Here is a 23180-nt window from a genome sequence, read left to right on the forward strand (position 1 = left end):
AAAAAACTGCATTAATTCAGTCTTATTAAATTCAGCTATTTACAAAAAAAAAACAAAAAAACAAAAAAACAAAAATAATAATAATAATAATACTCTAAACTAAGCCATGTCTGCATCTTTGTAGGAGTTGAGGCTGAGCTCAAGGGAAATGCGAGAGTCACCGCCATAGCTGCTACCTCCCTCGGAAGTAGTCTTCATGTTGCCAAAGATGTCCTCACCATGCATGGGGAATAGTGGAAGGGTTTCAATCTCCTAGTGATCTCCTCCTCGTTGTTCCATGAAAGATTGTCCTCCTGTTGTGCCAAAGGAGGTAGTACTGGTATTAGTGTTGAAGGGTGAGGAGGAATATGGGTCAACACCATAGCCGACACGTGACCCAAAGTTTAGATCAATGGATCTACCATCATCAGTAGAACTAGTGGATCCAAAATTGAGATCGAGAGATCCACCAACCGGAACGTTCCGAAATTCCTTCAACTTCTGCCTCTCACGAGCCTTGAGGTTCTGGAACCAAAAGAAGACGTTTTTGTCCTCGATCTGCCCATACTGTTTCAGATGAAGGCAGATCTCTTGAATCTGCTCTGGAGTTGGGTACTTAAAACCCTTATCATAGTAAAGGCCCTTGAGGATTCTTAGTTGAGGCGGTGTGGGAGCCCACCGGTTATTAGTCCCGGCTGCTTGGTTGTTTCCTCCATCCTCGATTTGTTGCTGGGTCTGTTGCTCCATTAGTTGCAGAGTTTGTGGTTCCATGTTGATGAAGAAAGGATTTAAGTTTCGAAAGAAAGGCTGAAGGGTTGAGAGAGAAAGACTGGAACTCGGAAGAATTTTCTTTTGGAGTGAACAGTCGCTCAGAATGCACCTATTTATAGAACGAGTGAGCAGATCTCCACCGTTGGATCGACGATCTCTGAGATTAAATCTAAGCGTTGGATTAAAGTCACCCGAAAACACGGAAAAGCTGTTGGCGCGTGGAGGACACGTGGGGGAACCAAACGAATCTCGAGGAGCTGTGACAGACAAGCTACAGCCGAAAGAAGGTTTAATTGCCATGAATCAAGGAAAAGAAAGGACGCGTGGGAGAATCAAACAAATCTCGAGGATCCGTGACAGACAACCTATAGCCGAAAGCATGCCATAAATCCAGGAAAAGAAAGGAATATTTACACGTGGGGGAGTTTCTTGGGCCGTGAACTGTCATAACTCTTCTCCTTCCCGGAGAAGCTTTGTTAAAACCGTGTGCCTGTTGAGATTTCTACCCTATTTTGTGCTTTACATATACATCCTTTTTTGTCTCCTCCAGATTTTACTAAGGTTTGTCTAAGCGTGCAGTTTCAAATTCCTTCTACTTCCTCATGGCTCGAACCAAGGTTACTCCTCGCAGGGGCGTCAATCAACACTGTATTCTCTCTTTGGAGGAAGAAGGTCGTCAAGCGGCCACTAGAGCTGGGCTTACTCGTCCATGGGACCATCGTCCTATCCGTGAGCGTACCCGCAGTCCCCCTCCTCTGCCTCGTCGCTCTCCCAGACTGCATCCCGGAGAGTCTTCTTCCTCACCAGCTGCTCGTGCTCCTCGGCCTATGGCCACCCTGGAAAGCTTGTCGGATTTGATTGATGATTTGCGTTCCTCTCTCCGCGATGGTATTATGGTGACAGATTGGAGAGTCAATTGCATGATCGATTACATCTCTGAGATGAACTGCTCTTTGATCCGCTGTCACACTGCAATAAACAAGCTTGCTCAGGAAGTCAATAACTTGCAGAGTTATCCTCCTGGGTTTCCTCGCAAGGACGCTACTGCATCACAACATGAGGACCCACCTCCGAAGGCTGAAACCAGCAAGAGGGCTGCCACTCGCCCGCATACCGCTCCTCCAAAGGAGTAAATGGAGGTACAAGTCTAGGCTGAAAGACTTTAAACATTAAGCGCTGCATGGGAGGCAACCCATTTCAACCGTAGCTGTGGAGGAGACATCAAACGCAGATTTGCTTTCTTGAACTCTTCCTTCTATTTTATTTTCATGAATTTTAAGTTGTTTTAGGTTTCGTTGTGTTAACTTTCTCTTCTATGCTTGATTTATGCTTTGCATGATTTATATTTGTTTGTACATTGAGGACAATGCATGAATTAAGTATGGGGGAAGGGTTATTGCTTTATTGTGTTTTTAGTAGTTAGTATATAAAAAAAAAATGAAAAATAGTTGATGTTGGATTGTGTTTTTATTGTGTTTTTAGTTGATGTTGTGATACACTAAGGTATATTGGATTAAACATAGTCTTGAAAAATGGTAGCTGTTTCAGTCCCATTGCACATCGAGACTCCCTGTTCCCGTACCTAAGTGTTGAAATTAAATTAAATTGTAAAAAAAAAAAAAATTGTTGGTTTTAGAGTGTTTTTGTTTGTGTGTTTGAGTCTTAGGATGCTCCTAACGTCTAGGATGAACATGTCTCTGAATTCATGGCTGAAGGTTTTCACAATCAAAATAGGACTTAATTGAATTCTGTGGTTAATCGACATTGTGATGCTTGTATGAAGATTTGAGATAGGATTGTAACGTGGTTCATTAAGCATGCTAGGATTAAGTCTGATTCATTTGACCCAAGTGAGTTTTTGTGCTAAAATACTTTCTTTTCGAGTGCTTATTGATAATTCTAGAATTTCGTGGCTGTATTTGCAAAACCTCATCATTGTTTGGAAATCCAATGATCATGTGCCATAGATTTTAATGGACTAGAGAATACTAGAACTCGACTGTTGTGACTGTCAAAACTTGTATGCCATAATATGCACTGATCCTGGATAGGATAGAAGGCATTAGGGTAACCACCAAAGCCAAACAAGCATGTGTCCCCAATTGTGCCCGTCGTGGGACTCCTTAGAATGAACCCCTTTGAGCCTACGTTGAAAACCTTTATTTCATCACCCTCACTACCCTACCATGAGCTTAGTACAGGATATCTCTACCCTTGTCTTAAGGACTTAGTAGAGCATGACATAGTATGTAGGGGTGACGATGAAAGACAAGTATGGGGTGGGAAAAATCCAAGAAAAAAAAAATTTTGCCTTGAAAAAAAAATAAAGAAAGAAAGAAAGAAAAGCGGCAAAAGAGAAGAAAAATTGAAAAGAAAACTCTTGGGAAAATGTTGAAGTGTGGTTTTGGACTTGCAAATTTGTAGAAGGCTCAAAGTTGAAAATTATGCCTTTGTCCATTCCCATGTTGGTTAGAGTGAAGGTTTGGCCCAAAACAATGATATTTGGTCTACAAAAATGATGACATAAGGTGGTCCTTATATGCTCTGCTAGGTCCTTAGGATTTTTTTTGTATCCTTAATCTTCATTTCGAAAACCCTAGCTTAGCCCCATTACAACCTGTTTTAAGTGCTGACTTGATCCTTGAGATGGGCAGTCTTTGGTTAGTGGAGTCAGTTACGCAGTCGAGCTTATGGTTTAGGTCCATTTGTGCACTTAGTCATTTCATGAGGTCTTTAAAAATTCTTCACAAAATGCTTTTATTGATGAAATATGCAAGCTGTTTGTTGCCTTACAATTTGTTCTCTTGCATATACTTGAGTGTGAAGCTTTTAAGCATAGCCATTTCTGAGAGAAAAATCGAGAGTATGCCCTGTGAGTTTGGATTGGACTTGTTCGAAACATGCTATCATTCACTGTATAACTTAAGTTCTCCATATCTTACTTAGTCATATGAGTGTCACACGTTTATTAACTTTGGAATTATCTATGTGATTTTGATTAAGTGTTTAACGTGAAAGCCATGAGTTTGGAGTCTCTGAGACAACAGTTAGGAGCAATAGAGTCATTTACTTACTTTTTGTTGAGTCTTTATTTTGTTTTGTGTTTTGATTTTGCTAAGGGACTAGCAAAAGCTAAGTGTGGGGGAATTTGATAGGAGCATTTTAATGTGGTATTTTAATAGTTAATTCCTCACATTTTGCTTAGTTAATTCCTTAACGAATCGATTTTTAACTCAATTTCTATTTTCTTAGGTACATTGGAGTAAATGATGGTGAAATGAGCATTATGTCCACACTTACCTACAAATGGTGGAGATAAAATTGAAGTAAATGAGTAGGAAATCCATCATCATCATCACCCAAAAATATTCCATGTTTTAGGGTGTAATCATCATGTTTTCTCCATCATTTCTCACACTAATCCACTATCATCATCACCCAAAAACATTCCATGTTTTAGGGTGTAATCATCATGTTTTCTCCATCATTACTCACACTAACATACTCCACTTTCATTATTTTTCTTCCACTCATCATTTCACTCTTCTTTTTCTTCCCTATATAAACACCTTCTCCTCTCATTCCAAAACATCTTCCTTCATCCATTTCATCTTCTTGTCTCACCATTTCCTCTCCATTTTCCTTAGTCACCATTTCCCACCAATTCCTTCATCCATCTCATCTCCTTGTCTCACCATTTCCTCTCCATTTTCCTTAGTTACCATTTCCAACACACATTCCTTCATCCATTTCATCTCCTTGTCTCTCCATTTCCTTTCCATTTTCCTTTTCCATTCTCTAGTTGCAAAGTTCTGCATTTTCAAGCAAGGAGAGGAAGAAGAAGAAGGAGCCGTGAAGATCATAGCCTCCATCATCCACCTTGAAGGCTTGCTTCCAAGATTCAAGATTCCAACGTTCAAGCTCTCCATCTCCATCTCCCCTCACGGTGTAATTCATTCTTTTTCCTTGTAATGATCTTTTGTTTTCCTTGTTTGATTTCGTATGGACTTGTTTCTAGCTAACAATAATGTTTAGGGCAAAGTTTAAGCCCAATTTCTATGTTTAAATAAAGTTTTCGAATTCTATAATTGTGATTCTAAGTTGCTTATGTGAGTTTGTTCGATTAAATTTGCTTTACAGAAAACTTTTATATGTTTATCTTATTTGGGTCGACACTTATAGGATTTGCATGTAATTGGTGCTAGGTTTAAGAACATGAAATCGACTTTTCGTTTTGTGTAACTTGAATCAAAAGTAGTAAAGGTTCTGGACAAGAATCGAATTTAATTGAAGAGGATTGCAATTAGGTGGACTTTTCCATAACTAAGTTGTACACTTGAGTTGATAGCCTTTCTCTATGTCTAATGCGTTGAACATGTCATGATTGACTAGCTTTCTAGGGCTTGATTGCATGTTTGATAGGATTAATCTAGGTGCTTTCGCTTAGGTTAATTAGCATTGAAAAGTAAAATATGGGAAATCATTTGCTTTCGAATGTTTCACATGATCAACTCCTCTCTCATGACTTGGAAGAACAATTATAGGGTTTGAATCGAATTTGATTACATGGAATTGGTTTTGATCTTTGTTCCTTGCGTTCCACCCTTGTATATATGTTTTTACGTTTTCTTTATTTTATTTATTTTAATTTTAATTTTAAGAATCCTAATCCCCCCTTATTTGTGTTTACTTGTATATATTTATTCTTTATTTTATTTTTGTAAATAATACTTTATTATTTTAATTCTTTATTTGTTTATACAATTGTATATATTTATATTCTTTATTTTATTTTTGTAAATAATACTTTTCTTTATTTGTTACACAATTACAGGTGTACCCTCAATCCCCGGAATAGAACGATCCCTATTTGCTTATACTACTAACGATATTTCAGGGTTAAATTATGCGCTTGCCTTTAGCGACATCAGCCGCCACGTGCTGAAAAGAAAGAAGAGGTCACCAAGTATAATTAAGCAAACTCTTTGCTTAATTAATTAGAAGATGAACACGTGCAGGGCCTTGACTTCTTCTTTCATTTTCTTTATATATATATAAATTTCTTTTCTTTTTCTTCTTTTTCTTCTTTTCTTCTTTCTTCTCCCTTCTCAATGTATTTCCGCAAATACTATCGGAGGCAATTAGATTCTGTTCCCTAGATGGAGTTGGCCATGATTGACCCGCATTGACTATTTTGTTCTTTTGTCGGAAACTCTAATTTGCTCCAATTTTGCATATTTTTGTATCGGTTTCCGCAATTCCGCTTATTTCCTACAAGTAAATAAAAATGGATTACTTACATAATAATTACTTTAGAGATTAGCTTAATTCTAGTGCTTAGAACGTAATTACGCTTATAAAAATGCGTGTAATCAGGCTGCCCAGCTGGAGGCGGAAAGGAGCGGTGTTGAGGCCGCCGCTGTGGATGCCTTTAAGCAGTCTGCAGCGTATAAGCAAGCTTGATGGATGCGGCGAAGGTCAGTGCTATTGCCAATGTGGAGCTTCTGAATAAAAAGGGCGCCATTGATTGGGCGAAGGCGTCCGGGCCTACCAGCACACCTAGCAAGCAGTCAGCCCTCGGGCCGGGTCTTTGGAGGTTCAGCCTGGCTTGCACTCCGGCAGTGGAGAGAGTGATGATGACCCTGCGGAAGCCTCCCAGCAGACTACCCAGTCCGAGGTCTCTAGGGCCAATGTTGTGGCGGATTGTACCCGGCCGAACGGGACCATCATGACCCCTAGCCCGACTGCGCATGGCTCTGACCAAACAAGTCGTATGGGCATGCGGCAACCGCCGGTCGAGGGTGAGCAGGGCTGTACCGAAAATCGTTGAAGTCACTGCCCTCGATACCTTTGTATTGTAATGCCGCCGAAGCTTTCATACGTACTTTTGCTCTCTTTTTTTTTTTTTTGGTAATTGACTATTTTTGGCTGGGTAGTCCCAACCCTGAATGGATGGAAGTGTGAGAATTTTCAGTGTCGTATGGCTTTTGATTATTTGTTGTTTGAATATTGCTTTTACCGTTAGAGTTTTGCCTGCTGTTTTGTGACTCAATGAAACATTAAAAGGATTAAAATTGTTCCAAGTGCACGATGTAGCGGACGTAGTCCGCCAAACTTTGTTGGCGTTGCCCTTAATTTAATTCTTGTGCTTGAACTTGGCGACAATGGTTTGAATAATTCCTCGTTTCATTGATAACTGATATGTCAGTGTTTACAAAAAGCGGGGCTGTACCCGTTGGGTAGCTTCCCTTAGCTAAATATTGAGTTAAAAATTTAGCTAAGCCAAGATGCTCTAGGGTAGCTGCCTGACTATTTGTAGTAATACCGAAGGTGTTCGGTATTCCAAGGGTGGGTCGTTGTGACGCCATCCTTGTCCATTAAGTAGAAGGTGCCGGGGCTAGCGACTTCCACAATTTTGTATGGACCTTCCCAAGTTGGGCGGAGTGACGTTGGCGGTGGAATGACTTCCTTCATTACCCAGTCCCCCAGTTGGAGGTTCCGGGCTTTGACCCTAGCGTTATAGAAATGCGATACCCTTTGCTTGTTTTATAAATTGTGTAAATGGGCCTTGTATCGTTTCTCTTCTAGGAGGTCCCTGTCAAGATTGACGCATTCACCGTTGGTCTCAGGGCAGTAGGCTTCGACCCTAGCGGTAGGCTGAGATACCTCAATAGGTAGGACGGCTTCAGTTCCAAACATTATACAAAATGGTGTTTCCCCAGTGGCGGAAGTTGGGGTAGTCCTGATGGCCCATAGAACTTCCGGCAGCTTCTCCGGCCATAAACCCTTGGCGTCATCGAGCTTCTTTTTAGTAGCTTTTTGATTATCTTGTTTGATGCTTCAACCTGGCCGTTGGTTTCGGGGTGAAAGACAGATGCGAAACTCATCTTTGCGCCTAGGTTAGCGGTGAAAGATATGAGTTCCCTATTATTGAATTGTGTGCCGTTGTCTGTGATGATTGTGTGAGGGACACCATAGCGGCAATAGATGTTCTTCCAGAGGAAGTACGTGACCTTAGTGGTAGTTATTGCAGTCAGTGGCTCTGCCTCTATCCACTTGTTGTTGTAGTCGATGGCAACTATGATGTATTTGAACTAGCCTTTGGTGGTTTGGAATTTTCCCAGCTAGTCCAGGCCCCACATGGAGTGAATCCATAGGCCAATGATGATTGAAAGTGGTTCCGCTGGGGCATGTGGGAGATCAGCATATTGTTGATATTTGTGGCAAGATCTTGATACCTTCCTAGCGTTGCCGCCGAGCGTAGGCCAGAAGTAGCCTTGTCGCATTGTGCGATTGGCCAAGGATCTGGCGCCCAAGTGGTTTCCACATTCCCCGCCGTGTATAATTGCCAGAACAACCTTTCCCTCCTCTGGGATTAGACACAGGAGGTTGGGGTGGGTGAACCCCTGGAGGTAAAGCTTGTCATTCTAGATGTTGTAGCGGGTTGCTCTCCGCTTGAGCTGTCGTGCTTCGATTTTTTCCTTTGGCAATGTCCCATTGCACTTGTATTCGATGATCTCGTCCATCCAACTGGGATTGACCTCAATGTTGAAGATCTCCGCTAGGGTTTTTGCGATGCTTAGCTTGTCAAGACATTCCACCCTTGTGTCGGGTGGAATTTGGTGTGGCTGAGCGGTTGCTAGTCTCGCTAGTGAATCAGCCTTAGCGTTCTTTTCCCTGGGGATCTGCGTGATGGTGTGGAATTTGAATTTTTTTAGGAGCGTCTTGACGTAACCCAAGTATGCCTCCAACTGTTGGTCCTTGGCCTGGAAACTGTCGTTGACCTGGTTAACGACTAACTGGGAGTCGTTGAATATGTTGACACTGTCAGCCCCTAGTCGATGGCGAGGAGTAGGCCGACGATGAGCGCTTCATACTTCGCTATGTTGTTTGAGGCTTTGAAGTTGAATTTCAACGCATATTCCACGTTTAGTCCATTTGGCCCTGTCAAGATGACTCCGGCGCCGCTGGCCTTGGAGCAAACGGAGCCGTCCACGTGTAGGTTTTAGTCTGACTGCTGGGAGGCTGGCTCCTTAGCGGTTACCATTTCAGTGTTAGGTTCAACCTGTCGCTCGGTGAGCTCAAAAATTGAGTCTGCCACCGCCTGGCCTTTCATGGCGGTTCTTGGTTTGTAGTCAATGTCGAACTCGCTGAGCTCAATAGCCCACTTACTGAGGCGCCCCGAGTGCTCAAGGTTCTACATTACCTGCCTCAACAGTTGATTTGTTAAGACATGAATTGTGTGGACCTGAAAGTACTGGTGGAGGCGTCTAGCGGCGACGATGAGTGCTAGAGCGAGCTGCTCCAGGGGGGATATCTTGTTTTAGCCTCATTCAAGCCTCTACCTGTGTAGAATACGAGGAGCTCATCCTTGCCGTCCTGCAGGAAAATGGCGCAACTTACCGCTGACTGTAATACTGCTAGGTATATATACAATGTCTCCCCTGCACAAGAATATAGAGGAGCGGAACCACTGTCAAGTATTCTTTCAAGCTCTAGAACGCTACCTCATAGTCTGGGTTCCAGTCGATGACCTTCTTGTGGGTTGTCTTCAGGACTTTGAAAAATGGGAGACATCTGTCAGTGAGTCTAGAGATAAACAGAGAAAGGCGGTTAGTTTGCCCTGGAGGCTCTGAACGTGCTTCATCCACTCTGGAGCCATCAGGTTGAGGATGGCCTATACCTTGTCAGGGTTGGCCTCTATGCCCCGCTCACTGACTATGTAACCTAGAAATTTGCTGGCGGTGACGCCAAAGAAGCATTTTTCTGGGTTAAGACACATATCGTAGGCCAGAGAATGGTGAATATGATTCTGAGGTTTGCCATATGTCCGCTAGCCTTTATGCTTTTTACCAACATATCGTCCACGTAGACCTCAATGATTTTGCCCAAATGTTCAACGAACATAGCATTCATCAGTCGTTGGTAAGTTGCACCAGCGTTCTTCAAACCGAAAAGGATGACGTTGTAACAATATAGGCCCTTGTCGATGGTGAAGGAGGTGCATTCCTGGTCACCAAGGTGCATCTTGATCTAATTGTAGCCGAAGAAGGCATCCATCATGTTGAGTAGTTCGTGGCCAACGGTTGCATCGACCAGTTGGTCTATGCGAGGTAACGGGAAGTTGTCCTTGGGGCATGCCTTGTTAAGGCCTTTGAAGTCAACACACATCCGCCACTTTCTGCTGGGTTTTTTTACCATAACCAGGTTGGAAATCCACTGAGGGTAACTAACCTAGTGGATGAATCCAATGTTCTGGAGCTTGGCAACTTCTTCCCCTATTGCACGGTATCTCTCCTCATGAAAGGCCCTTCGCCGCTGCTTGATAGGGTAGGCAGATGGTTTGATACTTAATTTGTGTGTGATGATCTCGGGGGAGATGCCTAGCATGTCGGCATAGGACCATGAAAAGACGGCGGCGTTGTCACTTAGAAACTAGGTGAGTTCAGCCGCTACCTCTAGATCTACCTAGGTGCCGATGCAGACTGTCCGCTCAGGGTGCTCGTCAGAGATGCTGATAACCCTCAAGGATGTTTCTGGGTTGACAGGTTCCTTTTTGACATATTTCTTCTCGTCATCCTTAGGGTCCTCAAAGATGTCTGGCGCCGGTGCATTGTTTCCTATCGTGAGGATCTAGTGGAGGCGGGTCGACCTTGACACAGTCATCGAATAACACTCACGAGCAAGCTGTTGTCCTCCCTTCACACAGCTTATCCCGCTGGGGGTAGGGAACTTCATGAGGAGCATGTATCCGACGATGATGCATTTGAGCTTATTGAGTGCCGGTCGGCCAATGATGGCATTATATGAACTGAAGCAGTCCACAATGATGAACTCTGTATGGATTTCCGTCGTGCATGGACTAGCGCCGATAACTAGCAACATGTAATTAGAACCCAATAGCTGCGTGACATCACCGGAGAAGCTAAGCAATGGCTCGTGATCCTATAGTAGTTTTCTATTCCACTGAAGTTTATTGTAGCAACCATTAAAGATGACATTTACAGCAGACCCACTGTCAACAAGGACTCTTCCCACCGACCATCTGTCGGGTACGATGTCGATCAAAAATGGATCATCGTGGGGTAGATGTACTCCGCTCTCCTCCTCCTCTGAGAAGGAAAAGGGCGCCCAACCAGATTTTGGGAGCTTAGCGGACCTTTCATAACGGATGTTGCACACTTCTTTGGGGTGGTTAGCACGTGCGTAGCGTTTTTTCGCCCTATGAGACATGTTGGTGATTGGGGTACCACCATCAATGGTGTTGCTACGACCCATGGGTTCAATGTTGGTGATCACGGGTGGTGGTTGGCGCACCTTGAATTGTTCCATTTTACCATCTCGGTACAAAGTCTCGATAACTGTTTTGAGAGCATTGCAGTTGTTGGTATTGTGCCCGCTGTCCTCATGGTACTTACACCACTTGCCTGTGTTTCTGGGTTTACTCACCCTTGGGTACTTTCTTGGGGTGGTGGCGGAATTTGATCCTTGTACTGGTCGTATATTTCTTCATATGGGGCTGTGAGGACTGTAAACACTGCGTACCGCTGGGAGGACTCAGTCTGTTTATTACGGTTATCCCCATAGGATGAGCGGTTGCCCTTATTCTAGTGTTGGTCCTTCTACCACTTGCTCTGGTAGCTACCATGTTGCCACTCTCTCTTCTTATCAGTTTGCGACGTGGCAGGGGCCTTGTTAGGGTTTCCTGATGACTGGATGAAGGCTGAGTGGACTTTGCTAGTGTCAGCAGAGGTGGTAGAGTTTCTCTGTATGTGATGAACTCTGCCTGTGCATAGATCACAGCCTCGCTCATGACATGATCATACGCGGCTTTTGGATGTTTATAGTTAAGATGATAGAGGAATGCCCCCTTGAGGAGTCCTTGCTTGAAAGCTGCCAGCGCCATTGTCTTATCAAGGTCGCGGCACTGGGACGTTGCCGCTCGCCATCTGGTGACAAATGCCTTCAATGTTTCTTCTGCTCCTTGCTTGAGGTTGAATAGTTGAGTTGTGTTGTGGTGTCCAACAACCAATAGAATGACCGAGAGAGGAAAGCATTTGATAGTGCATGGAATGAGTCAATGGACCCCGGCGGACACTCAAAGAACTAACTCATCGCCTCACTATCCAGCATTTCGCTGAACAAGTGGCAGAGGGTGGCGTCATCGAACTTCTTGTTATTGGTGACTTTCTTGAAGGTGTCCATATGGACAAAGGGGTTACTCATGCCGTTGTAGTGTGACATTTTTGGCCTCTTTGCGTGCGTCGGGCGGATGGCATACAGGATCCTGGTGATGAATGGTCCTGGCCTGGACTCAAAAAGTAGATTTGGCATTGGTGCTGGGACGCCTGCCTCCGCCTGGATTAGCCTTTTCTCTAGTTGTTGCATCTTTTCCAAGATTAGGGCAGTTGTGTCACCGGTGGGCCCCACCTAGAGGTTCCTCTAGTCCAGCTCCCGCCTGTGGGTAGGTGGATTTCCCTCAGTTGTAGCCCTGATCGCCGAGCGGTTGGTCTGGGTACCAACCCGCCGGTGTTGGGCTGACTGTGCCTGGTGCTCCGTGATTGCTCGCTTTGTGCTGGGTTGGCGTTTGCTTCCAGCGCCTTCTTCAACTCATCAAATCTTGACATCAGCGTGGCCACCTACTTTTGGGCCTCGTCCTTTTCTTTGCGCTCATGCTCGTGCTCTCTATTTTCTTTGTGAAGGTCCGCCAGTGCCAGCTCATACATAGAGGCAAGGTCCTGCACCGGTGGAAGGCTGCCGCTAGGCTGAGCCCTCATCGTAGTTTGGGTTGGCGGGACCTGGGGAGTAACCTGGGGTTCCACACTAGGGTTAACCGGTATGTTGAATAATGCGCAATTAACGTTAACCACTGGATTAACGTTGATCGTTGGGTTGTTAGGGTGGGGGTTGGCTGATTGATCCATTCGTTCTTCAGCTTTTCCCCCGCTACCGTTAGTGAGATGGCCTTTTGTTCAAGGGTTCCCACAGACGGCACCAATGTTAATGTTTAAAGTTCAGCAGTAGCTAAACCTTTATTAATGCTGGTCCGATGGGCAGACCGCTACCTATGATACTCTCAGAGCTCCCGCTACCTGTCTAGTGAAATACATAGGGCATCGAAGGGAGACCGCGCTGGGCGGTCTTCTCTTCTCTGATGCCTAAGTTAGTCAATGTATTTATGTTGACAAAGTAACAATATGTAAGTATTAAATGAGTAATTAATGAGGAGAGAGGAGAGAACCTTTTATAGGTAAGGAGGGACTTGATCTTCTCCATGTTTTCGATGTGGGACTGATGTGCTTCATTCCCCAGCTTCTGAAGCTTCTGATGCTAACTTGGCGCCGCGCGTCAGCGGTGATCTGAGGGAGAGCCGGGGCTCAAGTGGTAACATGTTCGACTGTGTTTCCGTAGGTCACACAGTTGGTGGTAGTTGGTACCGCTGGCGGTATCATGAATGGTTCATTATAGCTAATTATGCTTGCAAATGCTCATGTAAGTACACTGCATGTTCAGTTATTCGAAAACTACCAAACTAACAAGGTAGTGGAGTGCAATGACATCCGTTACGAGAGAATATGTCTTCTCGTAGTCGATTCCAGGGCATTTTGTGAGAAGCCTTGTGCCATAAGGCTAGATTATCTACTCTTTTTCTCATCATGCTATCTAATGAAGACCTATTGATGTCAACAGCTTTTATGTTAGGAGGTGTTGGCATCTCAAGTCCGAAATCCTTCCTCTTCATTAGTAAATCCAATTCAACCTGGATCCCATCTTTCCATTTAGGCCAATTTTCTCTACGTTGGCATTCTTCAACGGAGTAAGGTTCCATGTCATTAGTCTCAATAATTCCACGTCTTCATGTACACTAGTGTAATTCGTAGAGATCTCTATATTCTTAGGAATTGGTTCTAACATTAAGGCGTCCCCCAACGATGTCTCTTGGACATAACCACAATCTAGAATATTCTCATGAGATGGATTTTGAGTATCAATTATCAATGGATCGAGTTATGCCAAACTCGCTCTCTTCCTAGGGCGAGAATCCATCGAACCTATGGGTCTCCTACGCTCTCTAGTGGAACCCATGGCCTATGACGCCATTATGCCACCTTGTGGCATCACCATACCACCATCCATGGTAGTGGTGCCATACCGATCTCCTCTGGGAGGCACCATGTCCTTTTGTGGGGACATCAATCCTTGCAGACATGTTTGCAGCAGGTATATGTGATCTCGTCACTTTTAGAGGATCAAGATGAGACATAGTGGGGACAGACCATGACAATTCCTGTCGTTCATGTTGAACATTGACATTCTAATCTCCCCCTAATGACGGGAAGACTGTCTCATCAAAGTGATAATTCGCGAATCCAGCGAAAAAGAGATCACCTGTCAAGGGTTCTACATAGTGGACTTATAGTTGGAGACTTATGTCCAACACAAATATATATATATATATATGCATTCGTTGCAATGACTCATGTTGATGCGTTGTGGCGATGTAATTGGCACATAAACGGCACACTCAAATATGCATAAGTACGAGATATTAGACTCGAACCCAGTCACTAGCTATAACGCAAATAAAAGTTGAGTGGCTGCTATGAGTCGTAGACGAATTAGCATAGTTGCATGCGATATTGCATAACCCAAGCGGAAATATTGGTGCGCATAACCAAAGTCCGGGCTACCATCGTAATCTTTTAATGGTGGCTTTTCTGCGAGACCAATTGGGTGTGTACATGGGAATATGATATTTGATATCCATACCCAATGATATGCAATAGTCATCGAAGATTTTCGATGTAAACTCTCTAGCATTATCAAGTCAAATTGACTTAATGGGATGATATGGGTAGTGAGCCCGTAGCCATATGTTCTGGGCTAGGAGTTCATCATAAGCAGCATTACGAGTGGATGATAGCACGACACTTGACCAGCGTGTCCGCACATTAACCAACACCATAAAACATCTAAGCAGTCCGCAAGTTGGTTGAATCGATCTACAAAATCCCCTTGGATTCTATGTAAGAATGGAATTATTTCTTTAGTGTCCTTTGCATAGGATGGTCTTGATCCTAAAAAAAAAAGGCTTTACAGAACGAAAGATTGGCCTTATAATCAACCAATGAAAGTTTTGGTTGAGCCAGAATGTCACAATTTTCTTTGAGAAGTAGAGAGAGGAGCCAAGTCTCCATACATGGCGTCAATGCCATGTATTGGCCATAGGAGGCAGGCACCGATTCCATGTATTGGCCGTAGGGGGTAGGCAGTGCCTGCCATATGTGGCCAGTCTTGCACAATCATGGCACCATGAGGCACATGTGTAGCTCCTCTGGTTCTTACTTCTTTTCATTCTGAAAAATGGATGTCCGTGTGAAGTCTTTAATACACGGATCATCATGTCACGGCCTGGGTGTCCCAAATGGTCATGCCAAAGCATATATATGTTAGAATCCCATAAATCATCTCTCATGACATGGTTGGATCCAATGACTTGAATAGTGGTTGCATACAACCCATTAGAGCGACATATAAGTTTCTCTAATACTCGTTTATGTCCGTAGTTATTAAAGGTGATGCAAAGGAACTCTTGTCCGATGCAAAGGAACTCTTGTCCATTCTCACAATGTGTTTCCACATGAAAACCATTGGCTCTTATATCTTTCAAATAAAGTTCGAATTAAGGTATGTCCAAGACATTAAGTAAAAGAATCGACACTTTATTAATAGCCAATGATTACATCAAAGTTTCTTAACCAAAGTCTAATCCAAAAATAAAAGTCAAACTTAGACAGATTGTAGTCACTCAATCCGTTCGGTGACTCCAATCAAATATGACCAAGAAAGTAGGAAGAGATGTCGGTTTCACTTGGCTCTCTTAAGTACCACTAATCTCAATTACTTTCCTAGACATCATGCTTAATTAGGTGAGCCAAGTGAAAAAGAGTTAAAACAAAATGTCATTTATTGATTTAAGGCTTAACTGCCATTACATAATTCTTGGAAATAAATTAAAGACTATTCTAAATAAAAATCTGCGGCATTTTGTCTTCATCGCCAGATTTAAAGTTTTCTTGAACTCGATGTCTTGATCACTGTGAGGCAGCTACCTTCTTAGGTACATTGCAAACTCAGGCCCATTGATCAAACGTTCCATATCAGAAATAGATACCATGAAGAGGATTCTCCCTTGATTGAGGCGCATTGGCGCAATGTGCATGGTCCCTAGGACCTGAGGCGATGGAAGATTATGACCATGGCCAACATTGGCTCTATGGTTTCCAACCTTTAGTCCCTCAAAATCACGGCTCCTATGATGGCGTGATTGTCGCCTTTGGCGACTACCTTCATGAACATTTCTATCATATGGATCACGACATCTATGGCAACTTTCTCTAGCCATGGGACGATGCTCTGGATCGCTATCTCGAAGCCTATCAATTTCTCTTCTCACAAGCTCGTTGTCTTGCCTTTCAGTAATTTCCATAGCTTCAATAAGCTTTTGAAAGCTTGTGATCCGTCTTGTATTTATATGAGTTCGAAATAAATCATAGGACCTCTAGCATAGACAGGGAAGGTATTGAGGGTTTTCTCAATCAATTGTTCTTCTGTGATTGTCTTGCCACATAAATGCATCATCCCTAGCCTGTGATGCAGAGAGCTTCCGAATAAAATTGTATGACTGTATCAAAGTCAGAGAAGCGAAGATCATTCCATTCTGCTTCTAAATTCAGAAGGATGGAGTCACGAACATTGCCATCCTCATTCATGAACTCAAACTAAAGGTCTCTATCCATATGACGCATCATTAGGGAAAGTGTCCTGGAATTGTCAATCTCAGTTTGAGGGTCTGGAGCAGTTCCTTCAGAACAAAGCTCTTGGATTGTGTGCAATAGATCACGAGAAATAAGATGGAGCTCAAAGTCCTGAGCCCACAATAGGTATCTTTTTCCTGCATAATCCAATGGAACAAAATTGAGTATGTTCGAGTTTGACATCCTGAAAAATGGTGAAACAAGAACGAATTAGTTTCGGAGCTAAACTTCCACGAAAACTAATGATAATAAGATTTCCGAGCTATGCTACCAAGAAATCAATTTCCAATAATAATTGGATTAGACCAAACAATGATGTTTTAATATGGTCACAATTTGATGCTTACGGATGCTCTTAGTCCGAGCATTATGAACACTCTTAGTTCATACGAACTCTCTTAGTTCGTTTATTATGAACACTCTTAGGTCATTGGCATGAACGCTCTTAGTTCGTTTAACGTGAATCCCCACGATTCTGCTTATAAATACTCAAAACCATCTTCATATATTTCAAAAATTCTGCAACAAATAAATGAATTTAAAATACAAGAAAGCAGCAACTTTAATACAAAATCTTACATGATGGTACGGGGCTTGAGAACACGCGCGTGTTGGAGCAGGTGTGTTGGGGCAGCAGCAACAATTAGCTGTGGCGGCAGTAGCTTGCGGTAGCAGCAGCACCGCAACAGGCAAGCAGCAGCAACAACGAGTGGCAGCAAACTGCAGCAGTAGCAATCGGTGGCAGCAGCAAATGAGCAGTAGCAACAGGGCAACAGCATGTGTGTATGACGGGGCAGCAGCGAGGTAGGCTGGCTGGCTGGCGCGCAAGGGGCAGGCTGCAGGGCTGTAGATGTCACGCTGGGGAGCTGCGGGGGCAGCAGGCAACTGTGTGCAGAGGCTGCGGGGGCAGTAGGCACGCTGGTGCGCAGGTGTGCAGGGGGGCAGCACCGGCGCATTGAGGAGTCTAGAGCTTGTTGCAGGGAGTGGCAGTGGGCTGCAGGGCGGAAGGTAGGGCTTCACGGGCTAGGGCTTGCGGCAGATTTTGGTGATGAGGTTTTTTTTTTTAGGGTTTTGTTTTTTTTTTCTTTTAGGCTAGGGTTAGGGCTCGTGCTGATAACGTGTTATAGAGAATTGGAATTATGTTTATTATTGATAATAAGAGCCCTTTATATAGGGAGTTACAAGGTACACAAATGGTAATAGAATCCGAATACAATTGAATACCTAGAACATTTTCCTATTATAACTCTAAACTCTAGTTTGAAGAGGCACACATGATGTCGACATCCTTCAACAAATTGATTAAAGACTTAGCCTGGAAACAAGCATCCAAGTCATCCAAAGTCGTAGACTTTGTCTTGCAGCAAGCACGCACCTAAATTAGAACCAAAAGTCTAGAAGACTATCAAGTCATCAAAACGTCTGTACTATGCAAGTTTGACTACACTTTCCTGGATGCTAAGCTACCCCCGTCATCTATCAAACACTATATATACCACATAGCAGTACCAACATTGTCACAAACAACTTCACACATACTACACTTGCTCAATTCCTCTTATACTTTCAAAACTTTCTTTTGAAACAGGAAAAACATAACATTTTCTTTCAAGGCTTCCGAAGAAAAGAAACATGGCTGAGAAGAACCAACAGTTGCTTGCATCAGCAAATGGCTACTCCAGAAAGGATGAAGAATCTGCCACCTTGAAATCCGAAGATGAGCTCAAAAGCCAAAAGAGAATCAAATTGGCTATGTATATTGGTGGTTTCATTGTGTTTCAGATCATAGTGATGACCGTATTTGGTCTCATTGTGATGAAAGTTTAGACCCCAAACGTCAGGTTAGGTGCCATCAACGTCCGAAGCCTCAACTCTGTCCTTGCCACACCTTCATTTGACACAACCCAAATCAAGGTCAAGAACACAAACTGGGGACCCCATAAGTTCGATGCAAGCATTGCAACGTTCATGGACCAAGGCGTGGCTGTGGAGCAAGTTAGTATTCCTAAGAGTAAGGCTGGCATGCATTCCACCAAAAAGATTGATGTCACAGTGAGTTTGAATTCCAATGGATTGTCAAGCTCAAATCTCGGAAGTGATCTGAATGGTGGGATCTTGACCCTCGGCAGCCAAGCTAAATTGACTGGAAAGGTTGAACTCATGTTCATCATGAAGAAAAAGAAGTCGGCTAATATGGACTGTACTATAGCATTTAATCTATCCTCAAAGGCAGTCCAAACTTTACAATGCAAGTGAGCTAGAGACTGCATCTTCAGGATTGATCAAGACTAGTTCTGGATTTGTTAATTTTTTTAATTCATTCATTATATTTTCTGTATAAGGTTGTTCAATTTGTTTTCCTTTACATTATTGAATATAGAAAAAGAGATCCTTTTAAAATTTAAATGTAGCTCCTAAAGTAAGCTTAAAAATTTTATGGGGAATGATAGTTTTGCAGAAGACGATCCACCCTGACATTGAAATATGACAATGTTAATTTGAACCAAAATTGGTGTTCTTCACCCTGACTTTGTTTGAGAGTTCAGAATTTGGACACAAAATTGTAACCTAAAAGATATGAATTTTTCAACTTTCTCCACGCATACAACAACTAGGTCTAACAGTTAATCCAGAACAAAAAATCAAATGAATTTAACTGATTGATATTGATAAGCAATTAAGCTTAATTAGAAATACCGTAAAAATCAGAAGTTCCTCCATCGCGATTGTACAATATGAGAAAGCTGGATGTGATGCCTAATTTGATGATTCCCCTTTTTCTCTCTAGAATCCCTAGTTAGATCAATCCCTGTCGCCATGAGAGGAAATTGGAACCTAACTCTCTATTTCAGAGTTTTCAAAACCCGCGAACAGGTGGAAGGCCACATTTGGTCCATTATATTTAGGGTAGTTTGCACATTCACCCCATGTGGTTTTTCATTCTTACATTTGGCTCTTTTTCATCGATGAGGATTTTTTGGGGTCTGACATTTGGCATTTTGATGTTTGAAGAGGATGACAAATGATCTAAGCAATAACTTACTAGGAAATGACCAACTTCTTTTAACATTTTGGTATTGTTATACACTAGTTCAAAATAATGTTAAACATTGTCAATACATGGATTTCCTCTACCTTTATATTAAATTAGTTCACTTGATGTATTAGTAAATTAGTACACTAATGTACCATAAATGAATACTAAACGTGATTGATTGTTACTGTGTTTTGCAAAGAGTATTCCCTCCTCTGTTATTACTCTGTTCTCTTATGTAAATCAGGTATTCTTGCCTCTATAGAAAATCAAACATCTATTTCTATATTCAATCATATAAAACAAGGCAAAACAAAACAGCAGCCTTCATTATAGCTATACAACAACTCCAAGGAGTATTACATATCCCAAAAAGAAAATGAATAAGTGATTAACAACCAAGTAAAAAGAATCAAGAACTAGTCTTGATCATCTTGCAATCCAAAATCAGAGTAATATATAAAGCGCCATTTCAATTCCAATATCTGTCCCGGACTGCTTGGCTTCTGTGTGATCGACGATCACTTGCATGTTAAGCTTTTGACCGTCTTTGCTGACAAATCAAATACTATAGTGCAGTCCATGGAGGCATTCTTATTCTTCTTCATTATAAGCATCAACTCAACTTTTCCTTTCAATTGAACTTGGCTAGTCAGCGTCAACACCCCGCTGCTCAATTCAGTTCCAAGAGTGGAACTGCTTGACAAGGCATTAGTATTCAAAGTCACCTCAACATCGATCTTCTTGGTGGAACGCATTCCGGCCTTGCTCTTAGGGATAGCAACCTGCCCAATTATAGCACCTTGGTACAAAAATGTGGCAGTACCTGCATCAAACTTGTAAGGACCCCAGTTTGTGTTCTTGATCCTTATCTGGGTTGTGAACTTTGTGTCGAACGAAGGTGTTTCAGGAACAGAGTTGAGGGTTTCAACACTTATCTCTCCCCACCTAGCCTTTGGGGTCTTGACCTTCATCACGGTGAGACCAAACACAGTCATCACTACGATCTGAAACACAATGAAAATACCAATATAGGTAAACAACTTGATCCTCTTCTGGCGTTTGAGCTCCTCGTCGGTTTGGAAGGGTGCCGATTCATGGTCAGTAGTTCTGGAGTAGCCAGTTGCTGATGCATAGGTCTGCTGTTTCTTCTCTGCCATCACTCTGAGCGTCTTGAAAGCTTCAAAAGAAGATGTATTGTTTTCCAAAATATGAATAGGATGAACTGAAGAAGAAATGTGATATTGGTTGTGGGAATGTTAGCTTCTGCTGCTTGTATTTATACTAGTCTCTGAGTAACCGTTCTGAGTTTCGTGAAAATCAAACCAAACTCCCCATAGGTTGAAGTGATTGGCTTCCCTAGTCTTCTAGATGTGGCTATTATTTCCCCGCTTATAGAACCTTCTTCTCTACACATTTGGAAGCCGCATATCATACTTGATATTTGTTTATAACCCTTAATATGTGTAACCCTTAATATATACATACTAAGCTCGTTTTCAAGTCAATGTGACATAAAATGAAGTTTGGTATCATTGAAATTATCTGAAGGAATTGATATTTGTATTATACAACGCGTGATGTAATTTGCACTCTTCTAGTTGACTTGAGACCGGTCAAGAAAAGAGGGCTTGAAATGACTGAGAATTATGGGAGGTGGCTTTACAACGGTCTGTTTCTTTTGGCAATTTGTTATTGCTTGCGGGCTAAAGCATCTAGTGCTCTTTGTCTGTTGCTACTCCTTTATTTGGTGACAGTCAGAGTCATGGATAAAAACATATATATGACGTAATTTGGCATTACACATTGAAGATTGAATGTAACTTCATTGAACAAGCCCGTGATTTCAAATCAGTGCTTCTAGTGACTTGGGTTTGCGCCGAACATTTAATAGGGATTTATCACGAGTAGTATTGAATCAAAAGTCATGTAATGACTACATGTTCTGTATCTACCTGAACTTGAAAAGTCATCAAAATTATACATAGCTCATGGACTTCAAAAAAAAAAAAAAAACAATCAAAATGGTGAATTGAACATTTGCAAGATGTATTCCATTCTATCTGGCGAGTCTACCGTCTCCACAGCTTCCTGGCTCCTCCTCAAGCCTTCTAGTGTCACTCTTCGCTTGGGCCGTCTCGCGAAGATCTTTGATCAGCATCGTCAATATAATTCAATGTATCAAAATCTTGATGGCAAGCAAAGCATTCCAATTTATGCAAACTCAAATATATTATTTTGGTGAGAGATGAGCTCTTCATTAGTAGCTCGTCCCTCTCATATGCTGAAACCAATTATCAATAGACAAAGTGGATCGATTTTAATGTAAAAGGTTTATAGACGGAGTTAACAATTTTAGGATGCATATACTACTCGGAAATCAAAAGATAAAAATGGAAAAAGGAATGTACGTACCTTGAATCAGGTCGAATGCAAGTGGATATGACCCGATTTGGTCTTGATGTTAGGTCATCTCTGATAGGAGGGCCAAACTGGACTCTCTAGCTTTTTTAAAAAAAATTATGGACTCCGGCAAGCAAAAGGTCATAGGGCTAAAGGTAAGTCTACGTCCAAAGGGGGGTGGGGACTGGGGAGGGCTGAAAATAGCCCCAAATGTGACTCTTGGGCTCTAGCAAGACCCACAGACAAACCCAACATATTTAAAGGGGAGGGGCTGACGCATGCATGGATGAATTGATTTGAAAAGAAAATCAACAGCTCATGTTACACAACCGTTGTAATCCAACGGTAGACAATTATGTTATCAGCCTATCAATTATGCCATAATTCTACTATCAATAATTTAATTAGAAAATTACACACAGGTGTCATTTTGAGACTTTAATTATCCATAAGGCCACCTAGTATTTCTTGTATATATAAGGTCACTTTCATCTTCAATTTATTTTTGTCTTGACTATTTTGCCCCTCCACAAACAAAACAAACAGTCTCTCACTCTCTCTCTCTCTCTTAAATCAAAACCGTATCTCTCTCTCTCTGTAAAATCCAACTGCAATTCTCTCCCTCCCTCACTCTCTCAGCCATGAACCACCGTGCATGAACCACCTACCAGTCCTCGCCGAACCGGTCTGAGTTGTTCCTCAAGTACCTAATACCGGAGCCCTAGCCCAAATCCGAGACTAGCAAATCAACAACTCCAGATCTCACAAAATCAATTGGATCTCCCATATCTGTTCGACTCTGCCGTTGTCTCCCTTCGCCAACTCTTGTCTCCCACAGATCACTGTTGCCACCGACGGATTCCCTTGCTTCTCCCACAGATCGACAGCGACGACATTGTCTCGACCATCGAAGGAAACTCCAACCCGGCGACGATCCCTGCCAAATCTTGCCTCTCTCCAGCGTCGCCAAACTAGAACTCCGATATAGAATGTCGAACTCGACGAGACCCGGTCTATCCGGTGTGCTGTCAAAGCCATCCAAGACGAAAACTCAGACCTTCACCGGCGACAACGACTTCTCCCCTAACTCATTGACCGCCCGAGCTGCATGTCGATCGCTTTTAGGAAGCTTTTTTTTATTGCATATTTTCTTTAGCTGAATTTCATTTCAAATT

General features: G+C 42.6%; 3 protein-coding genes across 3 annotated transcripts; 1 reads left to right on the forward strand and 2 right to left on the reverse strand.

The window, feature by feature from the left end:
• Positions 1-10695: 10695 nt before the first annotated feature.
• On the reverse strand, positions 10696-11656 carry LOC112177452. Its single transcript, XM_024315740.1, has 2 exons — positions 11377-11656; positions 10696-11243 (listed from the first exon to the last, which is right to left on the reverse strand). The coding sequence occupies exons 1-2, from the start codon at positions 11654-11656 to the stop codon at positions 10696-10698; spliced, it is 828 nt and encodes a 275-aa protein (XP_024171508.1).
• A 6544-nt stretch (positions 11657-18200) lies between these two features.
• LOC112177453 lies at positions 18201-18824 on the forward strand. Its single transcript, XM_024315741.1, has 2 exons — positions 18201-18322; positions 18410-18824. Exons 1-2 carry the CDS (start codon positions 18201-18203, stop codon positions 18822-18824), a joined length of 537 nt encoding a protein of 178 aa, XP_024171509.1.
• A 1299-nt stretch (positions 18825-20123) lies between these two features.
• Positions 20124-20762, reverse strand: LOC112177454. The gene has a single exon (XM_024315743.1). It carries the CDS (start codon positions 20760-20762, stop codon positions 20124-20126), a length of 639 nt encoding a protein of 212 aa, XP_024171511.1.
• Between the last annotated feature and the right edge of the window lie 2418 nt (positions 20763-23180).

The sequence above is a fragment of the Rosa chinensis genome, chromosome 7 (assembly GCF_002994745.2).
Source record: "Rosa chinensis cultivar Old Blush chromosome 7, RchiOBHm-V2, whole genome shotgun sequence".
Taxonomy (NCBI): Eukaryota; Viridiplantae; Streptophyta; class Magnoliopsida; order Rosales; family Rosaceae; genus Rosa; species Rosa chinensis.